Source organism: Myxocyprinus asiaticus, chromosome 44 (assembly GCF_019703515.2).
Source record: "Myxocyprinus asiaticus isolate MX2 ecotype Aquarium Trade chromosome 44, UBuf_Myxa_2, whole genome shotgun sequence".
NCBI classification, from domain to species: domain Eukaryota; kingdom Metazoa; phylum Chordata; class Actinopteri; order Cypriniformes; family Catostomidae; genus Myxocyprinus; species Myxocyprinus asiaticus.
In genome coordinates, this window is record NC_059387.1 from 4111195 (window position 1) to 4136270 (window position 25076).

A 25076-nucleotide genomic window follows, 5' to 3' on the forward strand; every position below is an offset into this window, starting at 1 on the left:
TTCCCCCTAGTATTCTGAGTAAAAATGCTACATTAGAATAGCACTGGTATTACATATATGAAAAAAATCTATATTTTTTAATGTCTCTCTACAGCATCAACATCATCATAGTTTCAAGATGTACATCCTTGTTTCATTCCAAGAGTACAATTATACCACCAATGTAGAAAATAATAAAACATGTAGATCCAGATGTAAAGTTTGATTCATGTTCAAAGCTGCTGATATTATATGCCAACAGACACACTAGTCCAGTTCTACATTAATGCACCAAGTTGCTTTTACGGTTACACACACACACAGACACACAATCAAAGTGGCTTGTGTGAGCATATAAATATGATGTTTAAATACATTAGGATTTAAACAGTATATCATTTATTCACTGTGCGGTTATGAGAATATCATAAAGCCCATCTTATTTGCAGTACAATAATGAGGGCTAAAATTTGGAGAACTGTCATGAAAATAATGTAAAAAAAATCTTAATGGACTTAAAAACAGACACTATATGCAAAATATAACTTATTGGTTGTTTCTTTTGACATTTGAGTACAATAAAGCCCGCTAAACACTGTAGGATTTTTACAGTCCTTAAAGATAGTTAGTCAGATTGTTCAATATGAACGCATTGAGATCGCCATGGCACACTGTGCAACATTATGTCTGTATGATCCCAATGGTCCCGATCAGTGAACGTGATCGTTGCAGAATAGAGGTGAAACAGTGAGATTTGCCTGGAGGAGCTTTTTTTTTTTCTTTTCTGAAAGTCAGGGCATCAGCATTTCCGTTGTTCCAATACCATTCCATCACCTGTCAAAGAGGCCTATAATAAGACATCCTGATCACCAATACACAAAATTAAGATGTTGAGAATGAATGCCAGTGGTGGTGGTAGCCTACAGTAATAATTACGTAGTTACCACAAGCAAAGATTCATTGTGGAAATAAGTAGACTTGCGGACCAAAAAATGACAAATTTCTGCATTCACAGGGAAAACAAAAAAGGTGGGTTACAGTCTATCTTTCTCCTCTTTTAGATTAGAACTTTAGGCCACGCAAAATGTAGAAAATTAATGTAGACTAATAATATATTGCGCTTGCAAATTCCATATGGATAATGCACAAACATGACATAGATATTCAGTTGTATCTGCTGATTTGGATTAGAATGTCCCACAAATACTTAAGAATATAAATTATTCTTTTTTTATTTTTTTTTTAATGAAATTGGAATGGTGTGAATCTTAACTAGAAGTCTACAGATGCTTACAGTAAATTCATTAAAAGTAAAATAGTAATTAAAATAAAGTTGTAAAGAAAATGCATGATAAATGTAAAGAAAAAAACATGTTAAGAACATGCAGTCATTTATTTATTTCCGTTTTGTAAGCTCTGTATTTAATTCGGGGAATAATGTTTTCATATTGCTGAAGTGTTACACTCTTCCCCAAGTATTTTCTGCTTATTTATTTATTAAAACTTTTTATATCAAATTAAAAGAAGAAAAAACAAAGAAAGAGCTTGAATAGAGTGATAAGTGGGCACAAATGTTGCTATGGTGCAGATGCGGAGCAGGTTTCTTTCAAAGGAGCTCAGTGGGATTTCTCCGAAAACAGTGAATTGGGGTGCGAGAGAGGAGCGGACTATCTCACCTGGCCGTCGTAATAGCAGTCACACTATACCAATGCAATGCTAAATTTCTGACACTGCCAGAACTTTGGCATAGGCTATGATCATTGCAAAGGCTATTAATTGGCTGTCGGTGAGCATGTCACACTATGCGTTGCAAGATTGCAGATTTTGCCTTACGACGACAAAAATCCTTTCAAAATCTGACAAAATTAAATTCTCTCATCATTTACTTACCTTCATGCCATCCCAGATGTGTATGACTTTCTTTCTTCTGCAGAACACAAATGAAGATTTTTAGAAGAATATTTCTGTAGGTCCATACAATACAGGTGAATGGGTGCCAAAATTTTTGACACTCCAAAAATCACATAAAGGAAGCATAAAAGTAATCCATAAGACTCCTGTGTTTAAATCCATATATTCAGAAGTGATATAGGTGTGGGTGAGAAACAGATCAATATTTAAGTCCTTTTTTGCTTGAAATTCTTCTCCCTGCCCAGTGATATGCATGAATAAAGTGAATCACCAAAACACAAAAAGAATATGAATGTGATCTGTTTCTCACCCACATCTATCATATCTCTTCTGAATATATTGATTTAACCACTGGAGTCTTATGGAGTACATTTATGCTGACTTATGTGTTTTTTTTTTTTGAGCTTCAACATTTTGGTACCCATTCACTTGCATGTTTGTATGAACCAAAATTATTCTAAAAATCTTTGTGTTCAGCAGATGAAAGAAAGTCACATCTGGGATGGCACGAGGGTAAGTAAATCATGAGACTTTTCATTTTTGGGAAAACTATTCATTTAACAGGTTTCACCCATTAACTCTCCCTCTCTCTCTCTCTCTCTCTCTCCGAGGTCCACATCTAAAAACATATTTTCTCTTTTTTCACTCAACTTTCAATCTGTCTGTAATGGAACATCAATTAATCTGAATAAATGGACAGCTTGTTGTACGCAACCCTTCAGCATCAAGCTTGATTGATGGCCTGCAGTTATTAAAAAAAAAAAAAAAAAAAAGCACTGCCTACTAAAAAAGCGAAGCATTTAAGCTAAGGGACCTCTGATATCCACCTCCAAACTTCTGCAAGGTTCAGATAGGTATAATTCAGGTTCATTCAGTCAAAAGGTAAAGCTTTTCGACAAATACTGTTTCATAAATGATCACCACTGACTCTCTGACTTCAATCTGAACTTTAAAACTTTTCATCAAAAAACAAAAAACAAAAAAAACAGTAACCTGAATAATCCTAACAGGTCAATACTTACTGAACCTAATCAAAGTTTCAAAATTCCTAACTATTTGAATGTGCATGACATGTTATGCACTGTCAGCTAATGTTATCAATCACAGTTATTTTAGCGAAAAATTAAGCAAAATTAAGCTGTTTTTCCAAAATTGCACCCATGACATCTGTGTTGTGTGCAGACATAAATACTCTCACCTTTCCAATAACACACTCTCCTATTCCCACACATCTGATTCTACACGCCACACTGACAGTTATTAGAAAGGTAAGACCACCGTGACATTTAATTTGGCAGCCGGCAAAAACATGAAATGAGCAGAGAAGATGAGGAGAGAGAGAGAGAGAGAGAGAGAGAGAGAGCGTGAGAGGAATCTATCTCATCTACAGTATGCTATGCCACACTAGGGCTGCCCCCAACCAAAGTTTTTCCTAGTCGAGTTAGTTTAAGCCATTAGTCGACTAGTTGCACATTTATGAAATTAATTCAATTACTTGAATATATATTTTTTGGGGGGGTGGGGGGGCATCAGAAAATGGTTTGAGTTCCAGGGCTGAGAAAGAATGTTATAAGTAACATTGCTAACACTGTTCTACATTAAAGAGAAATACTAAACCATAATAATGAGCCTTTAAAATATACATTTTACAAGCGCACGCACGAAGCGAGCTGCAGCGACACCAGCAAAAACGGTAATGATTCTGAATGTGTCGGAAAAACCAGCAAGGAGACTGTCTGAACATTTAGTTAATTTATAGAGAGAAATACACATTAGGGTTGTGCCGACAGACGATGATCTCGGGGATCGATGATGGTCAGAGTGATCGCCAATAGCTGATGCCTTTGACTATGTCAAGATGATATTTGGCTCGTTTTCCCATGTATTAAATTATTATTATTATTATTAGGCTATTATTATTATCAAATTAATATTACAACGTAGACACACAGACACACACTTTATTATATTATTAAGAACAGATGACAGAAAATCTGTCTATGTGCATGTATGATACGCTGTTTGTTCGGAGGCGTGCAGTCTCGTGGAACACGTGCATCTAAAAGGTTCTCAATCTTTCTTTGTTTCTGTCTTCTGATTTATTTTATTGTAAGAACAGTATCATCTATGAGTGCTGCAAATGACCTCAGACATCTCAGCTCAGGAGGTGCTTTGAGTTCAGTTCACTTTATTTCCACAGAGCAGTTCATTGTGAACACAACTCTGCAGCTTATACATCTGATTAAAACATAAAATAATACAAAAACACATTCACCTCAAACCATGATTTATATTTCAGTGATTATTATCATCATTATAATTATTATTTTTACATTTAGAATAGTTTTTATGTCTTCATTTGTGTAATTTTCTGCCTGCATATTTAGATGGATTCTTGCCTGATGGTAAATGGAAAGGTGTATACATATATATTATTATCGTGAAGGAGGGAACAAAACAAAGGTATTCACACACATGATATATTTTCCCGGATAACGAAATACCCGACCGGTAGAGAATGCAGAGATGAAGTAGGTTCTTTGCCAGAGAGATGTTGACAACTGTTGTAAAATCATCTTTCAAAAAGTTGAACAACACACATTTTAATTGCACTTAATTTTTTTTCCAGTTTCATTTGAATTTTTAGTTAAAATAAATAAAAAATAAAGTTTAAAGTTTGAAATCAAGGTGTCTTACTTTATTGTGTAGGCTTAACCCTAACCCTGCTTAACGAAAATTACCCCATAGTACAACCTAGCATCCAACCAGCAATAATACCGGTGTTCGTCGTTTTTATGTGGAGTTTTATCTGCGACCAACCGACCAATCAAAACTTGGTCGACCAAGACTCTTCTCATTGACTAACCTTTGGTCGACTAACATGGGGCAGCCCTAGCCACAACCCTGTCTGGTAAAAAGTAGTTGCTTCTGCCCATGATGCTTTGCACTGATGGCCAGATTCCAATCTATTAGCTCATCAAGGTGTTGTACCCAAAGGTTCTTTTGATCATAACTATGGCGAGGAGAAACATTCCTTCAAAACAATGTGCCAGACATTACTGAAAGAAGCTTTAACATCCTCCCTCTTATCCTTGATCTATGGACACTGAAAAACAAAAGAAAGAAAAAATCCAACATTTTTCCATTGAATGTCCTCCGAGAGCCTTAATTATCTTTATTCATTATCTGTGCTATTTTAGAGCTGTTTTGCTGAGGCACTGCTTTATGCATGGGGGAAATGAGTATGAAGCAGCTCTGTGTTATACAAGCTGTTTGGAATTGTAAATCCAATCATCTTGAAGGAATGTTCCGGGGTCAATACAAGTTAACATTAATGGACAGCAACTGTGACATGTTGTTGATTATTTTCAACTCATCCATAATTAAAAAAAAAAAATGTTTAAAAGGGTTTAAAAGCATAAATGTGAAGCTTGTGTTTTTGTTAAAGCACTTATATTAATTCTGCACAAAAATGTTTTATTTAAACTGTAAAGTTGTCTAAACACTTGTTGAAATGGTGGGACATCTGTTCTAGGCGGATGGACTTCTGGTTACCAACAACAATCCTGTGGGACGATTAGAAGTATATAGCTTTGATATACTGAACTGGATTGCTGACACAACGGCAAATTAACAGCAGGAGGTAAAGCCACCAGAAGTGTCGAGCGGCCATACTGGTGTGCCCAATCTGTCATAGAGCATCAATGAGTAACATGTGAAAACGCTCCTTTCATCGTCTCTGATCTCCGGATACAACAGTTGCATTTTGCCATCTAATGACAATCATGTTTAATTTGCTTGTTATGGATAATATTCACTATGAGGGAGAAGACAGATCGCAATGTCAGAGCATTCACCTGCCCTGGTGTTCAGTCTATCAGTGCAGCATAACAATCACCAAAGGACGCAGCAAAATTGTCCACAAGTTGTAATGCAAGTAGAAAAAGCTCCAAGGTTTGCTTGTTTTGGGGTGACAACACGTCCTTTCCCTCAGAGGGTCCTTAAAAAAGTAAAACTGGGATTTTTAATTTGCCTAAAATGCCCAGGAATTGCCTGTTTTCATATTGAAGCACTCTCTGTAGTAATACAATACATGTTCGTTTGCTATTTAAACTTAGCGTATCAGTTTAATTTGACCCAGCTTTGCTTTGCGTGCCTCCCTCAATCTCAGCGCCCGCTGTGCGTGTGATAGAGGTAGAGAGAGTGCGCACTCTTATTCAAGTGACCACAAGAAAAAGGCACTATTTAATGAAAACATAAAACAAGTAACTCTGAATAAACACTTGGGTATTCACAATAAATATGTCTGATAATGTCTGTTTGTATCTTACCTCGGTTTCAGTGAACTTGCTTACATTTAGCTGATCTGTTTGCCACTTAAGTTAGTTTGAGGTATACTGTTTGATATAGATATACATAACTCACTTGGGCTTTCAAGAAACAGGAAAAATTCCCCATTTTAAATAAATAAATAATTACATGTGCGGGACGTTTCCGTAGTAGAGATCTGTAAGGTAATACAGTTTTACCCAGTAAAGAGACCAGTATGAACAATGATGACCAGGAGTTGAAATTGCAATCAATAGAGAAAGAGTTTTCTGAAGACAAAGTTCTCCACATTTCCAAAGGCAAAGGACAGAAAAAGAAAATGAGTTGAGGATCTAACCTCAAGCTAACTTAGATTACAGAAACAACAGTAATTATAGGCATATGCAAATTAACTGACATAATCTCTTATGAGTACAGAGTTCTGATAGGTGAACAGTACATATTATTCTAGAAATCTTACAAGCATAACGTTCTGTTTAACTAAGTGAATGCAATCATTCAAAGAGTATTTTCTTAAAGCACTAAGTCAAGTTGGTAAGCAGAAATGGGTCAGAGGTGAGTCTTCTCTTTAGATAAACTGAGGACCAGTTCCTCTGACTTAGTCACATGATTCTCAAAAATACAAACAATCCCTCCTATGATATCATTTGAAAGAACACATTTCTCCCAAGGTTGAGAACCTCACTGGGACACAGGCCTTATCAGCTGGAACTAAATATAACAATACATCCAAATGCATCAGAAAAGTTAGGCAGAAATCTTAATGACAGAAATCGTAAACCCAATAAATCTCTTACTTAAACTGAAAAAGTAATCAATGAAATAGTTACAACTAACATGTACTATAACTGTTCTCTGGGAGCCGGGCTAAATGAGACCCTCAGTCACACCTCAGATGTCAAATACACAAATTACCTGTAACATTTATAATTAGAACATAACCAGAATAAATGCACATGACTAAAAGCACTTTGATTTGAACAATTGTTAGTGAATGTATTCAACTCATCAATAGGCTGAAGAGACGGGTAAATCCACCCCTTCAGGATGTACAGGCAGATTTCAGATATAAAATCGGTGATTGAATGACTAATGTTTACTCATCGAAAACAGAATATTTTCTATTAAGCCAATAGGGACAATGGAATGTTTGGGCATAGTAATATGGCGGTGCAGTGGCTTCACTGTTTTGACATCATCGGCAATCCAGTTTTATATTATAAGCCAGTGGTATACAGTCATTTTCAGATAAACTTGGGGTGTATTATGTGAAATGGTTTACTAGATTTTTACATGGTCATAAAGTGGAACTGAATATAACTTCACACAGACAACGTTAAACCTGAAGTATGCTATTTCTGTGCCACTAGCGCCAACAAATTACCCTTTCTGAATATGACCCCTGTCTGCTGTTGGTAAAACAAAGAGATAGTCCTGCCCCCAACTCATGCCATTGGTTGAGTAACATTGTTGGGGTGGGTCTAAGTGGGTAGTTCAAATTAGGGCTGGGTGATATGTAAAAAATATTTCATCAATAATCGCCTTAAAAAAATATTGTGATATACGATTCTATCGTCAACCCCCCTGCAAAATGGTTAATGAATACAATGCTTTATTGATTTTGCTTTAAAAATTCAATTAATTTATTGAAACACGAAAAACATAAACAAAAGACATTTCTAAATTAAAATTGCACTTTAAACTAAATGAGTAAAGCAATAAAAAACAAAGTGATCAAAAAAATCGTATTTAACCACCTCCCCAAATCCAAACATTTACCGTCTCCAACAGCACCATTTGCCATCACGCAAGCATCCGTCAATGACAACAGGTGGAAAATTACTACTAGCCTACAGATTAAGAACTAAAGACACCACACCTGGAGTCGAGAGTTTGAATCCAGGGTGTGCTGAGTGACTCCAGCCAGGTCTCCAAAGCAACCAAACTGGCCCGGTTGCCAGGGAGGGTAGAGTCACATGGGGTAACCTCCTCGTGGTCGCTATAATGTGATTCTCGCTCTCGTGGGGTGCGTGGTGAGTTGTGCGTGGATGCTGCGGAGAATAGCGTGAAGCCTCCACACGAGCTATGTCTCCACGGTAACGCGCTCAACAAGCCACGTGATAAGATGCGCGTATTGACTGTCTCAGACGCAAAGGCAACTGAGATTTGTCCTCTGCCACCAGGATTGAGGCAAGTCACTACGCCGCCACGAGGATTTAGAGCGCATTGGGAATTGGGCATTTAAAATTGGGAAGAAAAGGAGAGGAGAAAAAAAAAAAACTACAGACTACTAAATGTAAAGGTAATAATAATCATAATAAATAAAGCCTAATTAATTCCCTTGTGTTCCCAAAATAATGCTGGCAAATGTGTGTTCTTATCGAATTTGTGGTTGTATTTTGTTTTGGTAATACAGTTAATGCTGCCTAATTAAAATAAAATAGAACTCAATTTTAGGTTTAAGGTGAATGTGTCTTGCATTATTTTATGATTTAATCACTTTCGTCTTTGTTTCTTTAATAGAAAGATATGTATTACTGAACCTGCAGGATTGCATTCACAATGCATGTTAACCGCAAACTGGTCCGTGGAATTAAAGCAAACTAAACTCACGGCACCTCCTGAGATGATCGGAGATCATTTGCAGCATTCTCATAGACAACAGAATTCTTTCAAACAGTTTTCACTGAACCAGAACAGCCTCACAGAAACAAAGATCACTAAACACTGAGTCATGCATACATGTAATTTCACATCATCTACCCCAGTTTACTTTGACATGGGTCACAGTAGTAGTATAACAAGCATAAATAAATCCTAGCCTCATATACACACCCCAAGAAGGCTTCATTCAAATATAAATATTACATTTCAATTATGTCAGACCGCAGGAAACCACGCTAGCAGATTTCAATGGTGGAAATAGGCAGCGCTGCAGTTTTAATAATCTTTTAAGCTTTATAGAGTGTAATAATGTCTGTTAATGTTAATACAAGTTTTATAAAGGAATATCTATAGTTTACAGTGAAGAAAGTATATGGGTTATTTTCTGAAATATCGGCAACTTGATTCAGTGAGTCTGTGTGATTATGTTGGACATGCAACAGGTTGATGAATACACATCCTCACGCGTATAAAGCCTAAGAATTTGGGTACTTAGAAATGAAATCTACCATCAGACATACAATATGTGTCTTAAATGCTTAATTAACTCACATACAACAAATAATTATATTTCACTTCAATATGATAATATTCCTTATCAAAACTTAATAACAGCCATTTTCGATTGAACTATATGATTTACTCCAATCAAAATAAATGCAAACACAAAATTTTAGCAGAACGACATTATTTTTATTCACTTATCCTTTCACAAACAGAAGTCCATGCGCTGCTGTGGTGAAGACAGGTCTCGTTCCTCCTGTTATATCGTATATAGTGGTCTTGATCGTCGTTAGGTCATATTTGACCTTGTATCTGTAACAGCGACAGTGCTTTGGAAATGAAAAATAGCTATTTGCAATCGGAGTTTGCACGATTTTTTCGGAAACAAAAGTTAATATCCACCAACAGCTACTGTGGGTCAACTGTGTCTAATAGAGCAGATGCAACAACTATAACGGTAACCTGTGAAATATCATCATTTATGTAAAATCCTGAGTTTTCCCATATGCAATGATCTGGTGGAAATTTAAAGAAGTCCTAATCTCCAATAATCTGTGGGAAACGGGGTGTTTCAACCCCTTAAACAGTACTTTTTGGACAGTTTCAACACAATTTGAGCGAAGCGCCCATAGACAGCAGTTCTTTTCTGGACAACCAAAAGAGCCCGGAAGGGGCGGAGCATTTGTTTCTAAACAGTAATTTCATCTGTCATGCAAAGATGCACTCTCTTGGTTTCACGGAATCCAATTATCCAATTACGCCCTTGAGGGAAGCTGGCATTTTGAAATAAATGCCATCTAAATAAATCCACAACTCTTGAATAACTAACAGCCTGTTGATTTTCATTATTTAAAATATGCACACACATTAAAAATAATGTGCTGACATTTTAGTGACCAAGACAATTGAGCCCACATGCCACATTAATTACCTAAAATCTAATTGGGGCCTCAGGTTTGTGGACTTCTACTCAAGCACAAAAGGAAACGCCACTCTACCAACATGTAAGTATGCACCAAAAAAATGGCGCTGTAATACCGTTTTAAACCTCATTTAAAATAATTCCTCAAGGCCTTGGTGTAGGGCTGTATGCTTACTTTTTTTAGGTATCAGCACTAATGCTAATGAACTAAAAAAATCATAACCAAGCACAAATTAAAATTTACTAGCACACACATAAGTGGTCAAAATCGTTTTACCAATTGTTAATTGTTTGTCTAATATTATTATGTACAACATTTACTATTACTACTACAAATTTTATACAATATCACATGCTTAATAATATAATTTATTACTAAATGTAATTTAATGATTATGTTATTACCATAAACATTTATCACAAGATACATCATCGTGCTGCATCACCCTCATAATTAACTTGACGGGGGCATTTGACCCCACCACCAAATAATTTGTATATCTTAATTTCCTGCCACACATGCAATTAAAAATAATAATAATAAAAAAGTCATTTGATTAGTAATTTGATTCATATTTTAACATATTAATTGTTAAGGTTTAAGAATAGACCCATGAAAAAAACCTATATCCATCGACCACCAATCTGAGTAACGCTAATTTGAGGGATGCATCCCAATATGGTTTTCTTCTGAATCTCAGAAACATGCTAAATCCAGTGTTTCTGAGTCAAAAACAATGTTTAAGCTTGTTGTCTGGAAATAGAGCAACTAGATGCTCACAGATTTTGAGTGCAAATTAAATAATATCTCATGTTGTTACTGATTGCATCAGTTTCTTCCGATGTCTTTTTATGCATGCAGGCTGTGGTGCACAACCAGTGTGCAGTATACTAGGAACATTACTGCGACCCTAACGCATCTCTAATGAAAAATACATAATACTTTTGTCCCTTCCCATATTCTGTCTTTCCAACAACTCCTTTACCCTCCACTCAATATGTGATAACATAATTCAAATGTGTGATAACATCTGAAGATAACAGGGTTTACGGAGTTCTCCCAAATGAGGTTAAAATATACCAAAAGCAACATTTGGTAGTAAAACAGTTTTTGATTTAGAAACAGGTAAAAAAAAAAAAAAAAAAAAAGAAAAGGTACATAAAGGTGATTATCTGTACGCTCTCTAATGAAAACAGCTGCTACTTGAAAAGGACATAATCATGATTTCTCATCAGTGAAGAAACCAAACAGAACATCTATACTCACGAACGAGATGTGAAGAGAGAGAGAGAGAGAGAGAGAGAGAGAGAGAGAGAGAGGTCTTAAACCTCCTCACTTCTGAACACCAGCACCACTCTAGATATATACTCATAAAAAAAAATACAAAATAATAACTCATAAAAGAGATTCTGCTAAGATTCAGAAAAATCAACCTGTCATGTCAAAGTGAAGCATTATTATAATCTTGTTTCACCCCACCATGTGCACCACAAGCCCACCAGCAGTTGGCTTTTGTCTTGTGAGTGATGGTGATTTTGAGGGTTTATGAATTTAAAGAAACAAATGGTATTCCCCCTCAAATACACACTGTGTATTTGACACTGGGTAAAAACACTGTGTGTGTGTGTGGTTGTATGAGTGTGTTAACAGAGGCACTGTTACTGCCATACTCTGTAACAGTGCCAAGAGTACTTACCCACATTTGACCTATAAATCAGAGCATAACACTGTGTCCTAAGCACAGCACAATAAAGTGAAACAAGATTAAAGGCACAGTGTTTTCCTGAAAAAAAAAAAAAAGAAAAAAAAAAACTTGCACCTAAATTAAAGTTAGGCCTTGTCAAAGTTGTGTTGTTGATAGAAAAAGAAAATAGATTAAGTCGCACAGAGGTTGACAGAGGTTGCATCCGGCAAACATTAGGACCCAGGAGTCGCCCACTTCCCTTCCAACGCTCAGCATAACAAGTCACTAAGTAAAGATTGGGATGGGGCGATATATCGAATTTCGATATATCATGAACAAAAATAGATGTTTTGAAATTTGCAACATTGTTTTATGTCAATGTGATCATAAATGAAATGACATGTCAAACATACATTTCTCTATCGCTTGATTTTACCCCTACTGCGCTTTTTTGTGCACAAGGTCCTTGGAGTGCTTCAAGTGCTTGAATTTAGCTTTTAGAAATGTTAGTACTGGAATACCTGGAAAATCGCCTTGTTTAATTGAAACGTGCTTGAGAATTAAGAAAATATTTCTTCTGTGTAATATGTGTCTACCAAAGATGAGATCAACATAATCCACTTTCATTGAATAATGTGTCTTTTAATAACCTTTCAGTTCTTTACAGTCAGATAAAAAAGTACAAATACATATATATTTTAATCAAAAATAGCACATATGCACTAAAGAAACTGAGACCTCTCTCTCGTTAATAAATGAAATGGAGTTTGTGAGATACACATTAAAATCTTAAAGTGACAGTACCATTATAGTGTTTGTTATACAAATGAATATAAACTCAGTGTTATTACTTGTAAAATTGTACACATTATTTCAAACATTGAGAGCTCATACTATTATTACATATTCAATTTCATGATTGATGTAGAAGTTTTATATTTAAAAAAAGGTAAAAATGTGATTATAATAATGATGACAAAAATATAAAATAATGATTAATAAAAATACATCTACACATTCACATACTATTTAAGGACAGGTCTGTTCTGCACCTAATCAGCCTGAATGTAGCCCACTATTTTTGAAGGGTTATTTTTTTGTGATCTTTTCTGACAGAGAAAGGTATATGAGAAACTCTTATTTAAACTTTGAGCATTTACATTGTGTTTTAAAGCACTTTATTTTGATGAGAAATTATAATGTGCCTTTTGTGCAAAAATAAACAATTTTCTGACATACTTTGTCATTTTAGTGTCATTATATCGAATTGTAGCCCTCGTATCGTATATCGAACCTAATCATGAGATAAGCATCGACCTATCCCTAGCAAATATTAGACTTAACATCTGTTTGAAAAAGCTTGGAATAATTTGTTTGTGTGCTCTTTTCACGTTGTTGGCAAGAAGTCAACGGCGGGGATAGTCGTCCAGAAACTGAGCACAATGAATTACATAAATGATAGCATTACTGTGCTAACAGGTGTGTGTACATGTGCTGAAAGTTCATTAGACATTTTGAGAGTTTGTTCATTTCTATTCAGCACTGGCCTTTGTGAATGCTACACGTGTTTTGAAATGGCGGTGGTTTTTCTGAACTGTCTGTGAGTAGTGACAGTGTTTTCAACTGTTTTCATACTGTGATGCAAAATGGATCAATTCTACAGTGGAAGACCATAATTATTAGATGAGACATGTACAGTAGTGAGATTTTTTATCACGTTTTAAATTAATTGAATTATGATTTCCCTCTTTCCTGAATTTTTCCTGCTGACAATCCACTTTCTTTTGAGTGTCTTTGCAGAATGTGCATGTCTTCCCTTAAGGGGAAAAGGTGATTTGGACAGTGTGGACATTAATTCAGTATCAATTACATTTATTTGTACAGTGCTTTTATTAATACATACTGTTTTATAGTTGCTTTACAGTGAACATTGAACTGTTGTGTACAGTGATTATAATGTATGTCCAAATAAATATGTTTATTTATATTGCACGTAGTTCTTTTTGTGGCTGCTAAGACATTGTTATTTCCTACACAAGAACAATAAATTAAATCTATCAACAGGATCAGTTGTTCAGTCAACACTAAAACATTTCATGTAGGTTATAGCATTTAGATACGGAGATCATGTATGTAAACTAACAAATTATAAAGCAAGATTGAGCTTACTACACATTCATCTCCAGCAAAATAACTGTATTTTATCCAAAAGAAAAAAAAAAACGCAGCATGACAGTTTCATCGCCTGAGTCCTGTAATACACGAGCATCCTGCAGTCTGGACCTCCCCTGTGTCTGCGGTAAGTACATAATCTCAGTACAACAAACTCTTCAGATTCTGACTCAATATATGCTTAAAATAAACATAATTATCTACAGTTCTCAAAACATGTCCAGCTTTACGGCTGTGAAGGCGCTAATAGGCTACATCACTTTTCAGGTTAGTCTGCTCAGGTTCTTCCATCGATGGATAAAGATTCAACAAAATAACTAAAATGCTTCTATATTTGCAATATTTGGTCATCATCCTGAAACCCATAATCATTAACAGATAGGTGAGGAAGAACGATATCGCCTCACTCTAATTCTGTGATCATATGTTCTCAAGTTTCTGTCATTTTTAATGCTGCATTAGTACATAACGTAACGACTGTTTACGCCTAACCGGAAGTTGCGCCCACATGGCCTGCAAAGTGTCATGGGACTGTGTGAAAGTTTGCCTACCCTTGATGTGTTCACCTGCCCTCTCTCCGCTGTCTCTTGTGGGAGCAGCCACCTTACACTCCTTTTTTGTTTTGTTATTTTGCACTTCACTTCGTTCCTGTCAGTATTGCCTCTGACTGTTTCTGTACCTGCTTCCACTCGTCCACTCCATTGAAATCAAGCACAGATATTCAATGTAGGCTTTAGTCAAGCCAGTCTTTGGACAGCGGTTGTTTGTCATGTGACAACATTATCATCAGGTAAAATATTAGGCCTATTTGGTCATTAGAATTATTATTATTAGAAATATTTGTTTAATGCGACATGAAACAGACAGTCTTTGAGGTATAAAACAAAAATGTAACCGCAGTATTTAAAAAGTGAGACTAATTCAGACATAATATAAAAGATAACCAAGAAAATGTCCTTTTCCAAATTATTATTATTTAGTTATTTATTGGTGTTGTTCAAACCAGTTTATAATAGTTTGACTGTGCTTTATTTCCAATGATAAAACAATAAGTACCTTATAAATGGCATAAATGAGTAATTAGAATCCGTATATACACAAAGTGAGTTATTACACGAGCTAACAGAAGCTGATAACTTTACACCGGTAATGAGGGCAGTTAATAATCAATGGTAAAGATGACCACATTTTACTTGAAGATAAAACTGTCAAAGGTCTTCTGGAAATATGCCCTGTCATTTAAGAAAATCAGTTATTTGAACTGTGATATTTTACTGTCTGCTTTATAGATCACTTCACGGATAACCAAAGCAGTTTACCTCATGGAATTAATTATTTCTAAAAAAAAAAAAAAAAAAAAAAAACAATGGGCATGCCTATTAGTTTATCTGTGAGTTGTTTAAAAAAAATCACTTCGGTACCTTGTCCTGCTGTTGAGCGACTTTGGTCGATATATTTGACTCCTTTGCAGTGGTCATGGTAACAGATTACCACGGACAGCAAGCGACATTCAGTTTCTGACGAGATCGCTGACGGTTACAAACAAGAGAAGACGCTGAGGGGAAAAAACGGCAGAGATGCTGCAAAATCCCAGTGAGAGATAAGATGCGATCTTCACAGAATTAATTCTGACAAGAGTCGCTCTTCACAGAATTAATGCTGCACTGCTGAATTACAGAGATGGAGAGAAACGGAGACGGAGAAACAGCAATCACCGCCTGCCTGACAACTGACACCGGTGGACTGCGAGTGCAGCAGCACACAAGCTTTACTGTTCACCAGCACGCGCTTGCCGCCTTTTCGCCCTCAGCCTCACGCGCGCATACAAAAACGGCGGCAAGCGCGTGTGTGTGTGCGCTCTTCCTCGCTCACTCATACTGTCACTTCTATACAATTACAACAACTTCACAGAAACCACCCTGACATCCATGTCATGCTTTTTTGTTGTTTTTTCCCCCAGAGTTTTTTGGTTAATACAGGCTAATCAAAATGTAATGAAGAAATGCTCAATTACTGTGTAAATGTAGGAAATATCCAGGAATTTTAGGATATAATTGAGTGTTTTTTTTTTTTTTTTGTTTGTTTTTTTTAAGTGCTATTAATGGGAAAACATGTATAATACAATATATACAAATTCTATTGTAAATATTGTATTTCATTATATTATGCTCTAAAATATTTCAGTTTTAGACCATATTGCTCTTATGCATTGGCGGCCTTAGTTATGTTTCATCCGTTTCAATTGAAATGGGCCCCGCCCTCCAAAGGGCCCCAAATTGACATGCCAGAATTTAATAATTCACCACTTTAAAAAAAATTATATACTGTATATATATAGCTACTTTGTGGCCATGGCTGCTGACTGGATTTCCACAATCGTAATTTCTCTCTCCCACTTGGCTTGCTCCCCCTCTATCTCTCCCTCATCTTTTCACTCTCTAGGGCCGGTTGCACCAGCTATACGTAAGTTACAACTTAGCCTAGCTGTGGCGTAAATGGGCACTAAGTCACAATTTACGCACTACTAAATATTTGAGCATTGCACCATTAAACTTAAGTAGAACGTAACCCTACGTATAAACTAAATATTTACGGAAGACTCTGACCAGGAGTAACGGATGGAATAAAAAAGCAGACTCGCTTAATGACATCAATGAGCTTATGTTTTTGTTGACAGACTTCAGTCCTTTCGACACATATGATGATGTTGGCATTTACACTCGTTTACATGTACGAGAGAAAACATGTAAAAAACTTACTCCTTCAGCATGATTCAACCAATCTAACGGTGCCCTTTCCTGTGTATAGTGTCAAGTTTCAACATATACGAAATATATACAATATTAAATGAATAAATGTCTATTTTTCCAGCCTGTTGTATTAGTATTTATTTATTGTCCCTTATTCATTTTAGATACAGTTATTGCATATTGTTATTTACATAAGCTAAATATATCATTAATGAAATCTTGTTTTATTATGTATCGTATTTCAATGGGTATATAATTTATTACAGCTGACAGTAACATGAGCAAACAAGGTTTGAACATCAACCGTAACAAGATCAAACTGAAATGCACAGTTTTTTAACACTTCTGTGAATAAATTTGAAAGCTGCTTATTGGATAAATACAGGTAAGCGTCATATTATGCGACTACACATTACTTTACAGAGAGCGTATGACCTACTAGCTAAGTCTTGACTTAAGAACAGGTGGTGCAACCAAATTAAGCACTGACTTAGTTACAAACTAACTAGTAATTACTAAGCCCTTAGTGTGAACTTTAAGTCCCAACTTACGTGAGACCTTACACACACCTGGTGCAACCCTACCCAGGCCTGTAGTGAGCTGTTCATGGTGCTGAAAGAGTGTGAAGTGCAATTCATTGTAAACTACCAGTCGTTTCAGACACTTTTAATTCCCAAGCAAAATATGTTAACTGCTGTTGTTGTTAATTTAATATCAGGGAACTGTTTAAGCTTTTTTTATGTCAGCTGATAACACATAGTGCTATTCAGTGCCAAATAATAGTTGCAGAAGGGCAAGGCTTCTCCTTATTCCAAAGCAAAAATAATGGCATTGTTTCAGTTTTTAATTAAGGTAATTGTGTGAATTATTTCTATGCTGAGCTGTTGATGCTGGAAGTGCACATAATGCATTTAAGGTGAAGTCTGAAAATATACCATATTGATGAAAACCAACTTGAATCTTTGCTTATTTTTTTCTTTTTTTATGGGGGGTAGGGCCCCACATTAGCTCTTGAAATGAGGCCCTACCAATGCTCTTATTTAGGGTAAAACTTGCTCACACGCAACTGTGATGTCTGATTTGCCTTTAGGCAATTAGCCAATTAGCTTCTGATAGGTTAATTGGCTAATTGGAGGTGTAACTTTGAATGTATTTTAAGGCCTACCTTCACATCATGGGAAAATCAAAACAAATCAGCCAAGACCTCCACAAGTCTGGTAATTTACAAGGTACCACGTTCATATGTACAAACAACAGTAAACAAGAATAAACACCATGGGACCACGCAGCCATCATACTGCTCAGGAAGGAGACGCATTCTGTCTCCTAGAGATGAACATAGTTTGGTGCATGAAGTGCAAATCAATCCCAGGACAACAGCAAAGGACCTTGTGAAGATGTTGGAGGAAACAGGTAGACAAGTATCTATATCCACAGTAAAACGAGTCCTATATCGACATAACCTGAAAGGTTCCTCAGCAAGGAAGAAGCTACTGCTCCAAAACCACCATAAAAAAGCCAGACTACAGTTTGCACATGGGAACAAATATCTTACTTTTTGGAGAAATGTCCTCTGGTCTGATGAAACAAAAATTTAACTGTTTGGCTATAATGACCATCATTATGTTTGGAGGAAAAAGAGTAAGGCTTGCAAGCTGAAGAACACCATCCCAAATGTGAAGCATGGGGGTGGCAGCATCATGTTGTGGGGGTGCTTTGCTGCATGAGGGACTGGCGCACTTCACAAATCAATGGCATCACAAGGAAGGAAAGTTTTGTGGATATATTGAAGCAACATCTCAAGACATCAGCCAGGAAGTTAAAGCTTGGTCGCAAATGGGTCTTCAAATGGACAATAACCCCAAGCATTTTTCCAAAGTTGTGGCAAAATGGCTTAAGGACAACAAAGTCAAGGTATTGAAGTGGCCATAACAAAGCCCTGACCTCAATCCAATAGAAAATTTGTGGGCAGAACTGAAAAAGCGTGTGCAAGCAAGGAGGTATACAAACCTGACTCAGTTACACCAGTTCTGTCTGGAGGAATGAGCCAAAAATTCCAGCAATTTACAGTGAGAAGCTTGTGGAAGGCTACCCAAAATGTTTGACCCAAGCTACCAAATACTAACAAAGTGTATGTAAACTTCTGACCCACTGGGAATGTGATGAAAGAAATAATAGATGAAATAAATCATTATCTCTACTATTATTTTTACATTTCACATTCTTAAAGTAGTGTTCTTAATTGACCTAAGACAGGGCATGTTTTCTACGATTAAATGTCAGGAATTGTGAAAAACTGAGTTTAAATGTATTTGGCTAAGATATATGTTAACTTCTGACTTCAACTGTATGTGTGTGTGTGTGTGTGTGTGTGATATATATATATATATATATATATATATATATATATATATATATATATATATATATATATATATATATATAGAAAGAAATGTGTTCAAATTCTGCTTTCAGAATATATATATATATATATATATATATATATATATATATATATATATTCTGAAAGCAGAATTTGACCATTTAGCCAAGAATGCAATATGGTGCATATAAAGATTAAATAATGCACTAATCTGGTGATTCTGAGCTTGTTATACAGATGACACATGTTCAAATACCTTGTTACATTTTACATTTTTGATAAAACAAATGCTATCCATTTTAAGGGACAAGTAGTCCAGTCTAACGTTTCAGGTCTAACTGATATTGTTAAATTCAGAACAATGTAAGGTGACAGGTTACCTTTGCTATACACCATTCAAAATGTTAATTAATTCTCTCTTTATTCTCCTCAAGGTCTCTGCTGTTCTGTTTTTTGAACCTGCTCTGCCTCCTTCATTAATTAAGGGCAAAGCAAAATGTTTTTTTTTTTTTTTTTTTTTACCAGGCAAATTATTCCAGAATCCCCAAAGGTGTCCACACATCATGGGTCATGCGATTCCAAAACCAAAACTCAAAGCGAGGGTTTGCTCATATCCTTCAAGTGCCAAGCTCAGGATTCAGTCCTTTAGGAATGTAGAGGGAAATGTTAGTGTCACTCTGTGCTCATTGTGCCTTTTCTTAATGAATAGGCATAAGGCGCTTTATCATAATCACCTGCTGGTGAAAGACAAGTAGGAATACCTTGTGTGCCTCTCTGCATGCTGAGCAACAAAAAGGGAAAGAAGGGGCTGCTGCTCAACACATATTTTGAGTTCAATTGGCAGGGAGTTCAATGCAATGCACTGTCCCTCTTAACTTACATTTTTCAAATGCAACTCAAGAGGAAAATGACACACTTTTTTCAATTGATATAAATGACATGCATTTTTTCCATTTAGAGGTCAAGTGTGAACAGGATTTTTTGCTGTAATGCCAGAAAATCGGCTCTGGTCATTTGCCATTATAAGAAGTTGTTACACTGCAGAAAAAAGTTACATATTATGCTATGTGTGAACAAAGCCATAAGATTAATGGTTCAAGCATGTAAGACGCTAACATGCTCTGATGTATGAAGTGTGCTGTTTGACGTAAGAGTTTGAGCCAGTCGCAGAGTTCTGTAGAAGCTTAAGCAATTACTCCACAGCATTTAGTTGTAAGTTTATAGCATGGGAGTCGAAAATCTTATTTATCTAGGTTGTGGAAAGAAATGTGTTAGACATGATCACAGAAGCAAAACAGCTTCTCTCAATCTGAAAAGATGGAGAAAATAGACAGATTACTGGAACAGTTTGAGATTTTCTTACTTGTGACAAAATAACTAGCCTCGTTCAGTGCAGCAGTTCAAAGGTAATTTGCGACCAATGACATCATGAACTTTAAAGGTATTTTGGCGCTGATGTGTGAATAGTATCAATGAGGATAAAAGACAAAAAGCCACTGCATGTGTGAATAGTAAGACGATCTCATGAAAAATCTGTGACAGGAGGTTGAAAAATTTGTCTGCTAAAATTGGTGTTTACTTTGTGTATACTTTCTGAATGTCCGAACTGCTCCTACCAGTGGCCGAAGCTGGAACTAGAGTTGTGACGCACTGCACATGCACAAGAACTTTCTACTTTTAATGGATGTGACATGAAAGGTTCAGTGAGTCCAATTTTCAGAAACATTTGAGTTGTAATTACATTAATATATCCCTAACCCTTATACAAACCCTAAACCTAACAGTACTAAGACTAAAACAGTCTTCTTTTACTTTGCAAATGTATGTTCTGGGATGTGACGTCTAAATCACAGTTCGGGCAGTTTTCCGTGCATGAACATTTGCTGCATGGTGCCGCTTGTAATTCTGCTTTTAGTGTAATTCACGTAATTCAACACAATGGGTTTAAATATGGTTGGCAAAACATTCAGGACTACTGTAAAACGCCAATTTCCTGTGTGACCATAGTTCAATAGCAGATGAGCTACATTTACCAAAAAAGGTAATCTGGCAATTTTGCTGCAATTTAACAGATTACTGTGATTTAACAGGTTGCATGAAAGTGGCTATAAGCTTATGGGTAGTTGACATGACATCCTTTTGGAAAATGTATTTGTCCTGCGGTGTGACTTCCTATATTTCACCTAAAACAATTTAAACAGTATTTTGCCAATTCTTATTGAATAATTATTAATAATATTACATATTAAGTTAATATGCATGCTGTTGTTATGACCTCGTATTAATTGAAAGACAACATGGAACATTTGTAGTTTTAACAATACATTTATCACACCAAATCACCATTTAAAATGTAATAGTCATGGAAAAAAGATGATTAAAAATGGTAAAACATGAAAGAAATGGTGACCAGTAGCAGAACCAAAGACACATTACACCTTGTCATATACAGTATATTAAAATAAATTTGAACTTAAAATCTTGTTTATTACAAAATAATAATAATAAATGGACAAGTGCCAAAATCCAACAGTTTTGCCGTCCAAGTTCTGCTCCACTACTTATCCGTCAAATCAACTCTTATTTTTCATCAGCCCTGTGATGGGTGAAATGAAAGATCTCTTCTCAGCAAATCAATCACCTCCATGCTAATGACATTCATTTTGGTCACAGTCGCCAGCAGCATGCACTGCTAGCCAAAAAATAGATGTTATTATGCTGTGGTAGGGCCCGTTCGGTGTATATATAACCTTATTGGTAATACTGACAAAGAACTATTCAGAAAATGATAGATGACCTTGGTTTGCAGGTCTCTTTAAATACACATTTTGTAGAGTATTACAGATTAACTGACAATGACAGACAGGAAATAATTCCCTAGCCTGCTTACTGGACTCAAGCGCCAACGTCAATGGCTTGCACAGTTTTAATTAACCCATTAATGCATGATGTCCACTACAACAGACAAATCTTTAAAAGCCATTTTAACCATACAGGATGTAATGTTACATTGACAACACCAATTTGACCCTTACTCATTTCCAGTTTTCCTGACCATGATGATTCTGATTACAGCTGGACTGTTTTCTGGTTTCAGTCTCCATAAGAAGCAATGTAAAAACTACCTAAATGAGCGATCCAGGCAGAACAACAACAATTTTAAGTGTTAACTGCAGTGAAAATGAGCCCATTCTAAACTAGAACCCGATGGGTTTCGGGCCGGGTTTAGGTCCGTTTTTCAAGCAGAACTTCGGGGTCGGGTTCAGGTTTGTAATGAATGAAGAAATAAACAGGCTTAATGAACTTGTTTTGCACATTCGCTCTCACACACAGACACGCGTGAACAGACGAGTTAGGGGCCATTCACACCGAATGGGTTTTTTCGTGCATCTGTTCTGTTTTCCCATTTTTTTCCTATATAAACACATGCTGGACAAATGTCTTTGACATTTGCACCGCATCTTGCTTTTTCTTCAGCATCTCGCGCAGGACCGGCACATTTTAAACAACATGTCAAGTTAAAAAGAAATTCAAATTTTCAAAAATGCATGTTGAGACATCTGCACTCTGTTTCATTCTTTGCGCTGCATCTAGATTGTTTTTAGCGCAGTTGTCACAAAGATTCAACAATCTGAACAAGTTCAGGCTGCATAGAGGGGACTGTTGCAGTGTTTCCTATTATTCCAGATTGTTCTGCACCAAGTGAAGTTTCAGCAAATTAATGGTCAATGCTTTTATTCCACTTCTGCTATAGTGTACTAAGGAGCAGCTCTGCCTTGTTAAAACTGTGTATGTTTACTGTTTCAGTACTGTTACGAATGTTGCCTATGTGCTTACATAAAATACAGCATATTGCAACAGTACTTGCTAGGAGAAGAAATTAGATAGTAAGCAATTTTGGGTTCAGGCTTAAATCTGACGGTATCGTTCGGGCCGGGTAGCTTTGAGCCACAATATCTTGGGTACAGGTTGGGTTCGGGTTTCATTTTAAGGCCATGCAGGCCTCTAGTAGCAGTATGGAGCTTATATATATATATATATATATATATATATATATATATATATATATATATATATATATATGTATTTACAAATTTAATACGTTAAACATCATATCCGTTAAAAACATCCGCCAATGAAAGTGAAAACACTGGAGACTGGAAAACAAAAACAGGCTTCCGTTATGAATCATGGAACAATTCCGTGTTCAGGAAAAAGGTGGATAGTTGTATATGATTGTGTACAGTTCTTTCTGACTAATGTACTCTTTTGGGCTCTATTTTCATGACCGCGCTAGCCACAGCATTATGCGCAGTGACACTGTGCTGCATCTTATCCAATTTTCATGAGAGTGCTAATTCTAAAAGCATGCAGTTTGCATGCATGTGACCGCATGTGTGCAAACTGTGGATTTATTCTACGTTAATGAAGTGCCGCAAATCACAATTTGCTATTAACCTGAGAAAAAGGTAATTGAGCTAAGACATCTGGAATCACATCTTTTTCGGTGCAAAGTCTAAAATCAGTTCCACCATTTGCAGTTTGGGGATTCCACCAGCAGATGATATCAAAGAGCTATCAACCAAGTAGATCACAAATAAATAATTATACTGTAAATACATTCTTTATAATTTAGCGCAGCCTACATCTTACTAGTCCTGACGACCACCAAATTTTCCATGCGTGTTTAAGGAGCATGTCACTGTCACATAGTTAACGCACAAAAGAATGCAAGACACAAATGGTTCATATTTCTTTTCTTCTAATGCATTGCATAGAGCCCATTTACACTACCAAATTCTCATAAATAGGCTGTCTTCCTTTATATACAAGTTGCTTGACAGGGAATGGAATATATAATAGGACACAGACCGTGCAATTACCGGCAAAGAATCTCAGAATTAAATTGCACTTGACCAAAGCCATTCACGCTTTCTGCATAAGAGTAAAGTGCATGCTTGCACGGAAATACCAAAAATGTATGGGCATGTTTACTGACTTTGTGCGTATGATGTATTGCATAGTGCTGCACTTGCACAGATGTAGCGCTCTTAAAATAGGGCCCTTATACATCATTGCAATTTATTTTATGGCAACATAAATTCAAAATGGCTACGTAAATGCTCCAACAAGAGAATATCCACACCAAATCTTACACTCTTATATGTTGAACTTTAACTGGTGATGAAGCTATAAAGATATTTTAAATAAACCATATTTTATATGTAAGCACATCCCCATTGTATACTGTTATTTTTTATTTGATTTATTTTTTCACATTTTACTTTGTCTTTTTCCTTTTTCAAAGGGCAATTTGATCTCAGTAACAGTCGATTTAGATTGAACAAGTTCCTTACTGCATTCAAAATAAATGCATTACGATCAGCCCATCAAAGTAACATTAGCTCAACCAATGGCGTGAGTTTGGGGCGGGACTCTCTGTTTGTGCAAACAATGACATCATGAACTTTAAAGGTATTTTGGCACTGATGTGTGAATAGTATCAATGAGGGTAAAAGACAAAAAGCCATTGCATGTGTGAATAGTAAGACGATCTCTTACTAGTGTTTTAGAAACCTGTTTGGAACAATCATTATTTTTGCAATTCTAATTGGTGCCGTTAATCATGCAGAAATGAAACACTTTAGCTTTAACAAGAAGGCAGTAACTTCTCCAACTTGCCTTATTTGTGTGCCTTATTTGTGTTTGCACTTTAAATAATGTGAGAAAACTGATCAAATCCATGCAATAATGGTGAGGGTTGAGTGAAGTTCAGT

General features: G+C 36.1%; 1 protein-coding gene across 3 annotated transcripts in view; it reads right to left on the bottom strand.

Moving 5' to 3' along the window:
• LOC127434240 (dipeptidyl aminopeptidase-like protein 6) overlaps window positions 1–25076 on the bottom strand; it is a 506360-nt gene that overhangs the window by 260270 nt on the left and 221014 nt on the right. For 2 of the 3 annotated variants that reach the window (XM_051686826.1, XM_051686824.1), the window contains exon 1: window positions 15588–15879. The exons of the other annotated variant lie outside the window; for it this stretch is intronic. In XM_051686826.1, the coding sequence (XP_051542786.1) occupies window positions 15588–15644 (57 nt within the window). In that variant the 5' untranslated portion in view covers window positions 15645–15879. Of the gene's footprint in view, window positions 1–15587; window positions 15880–25076 lie in introns of those variants that run through there. 3 annotated transcript variants of the gene reach the window in all.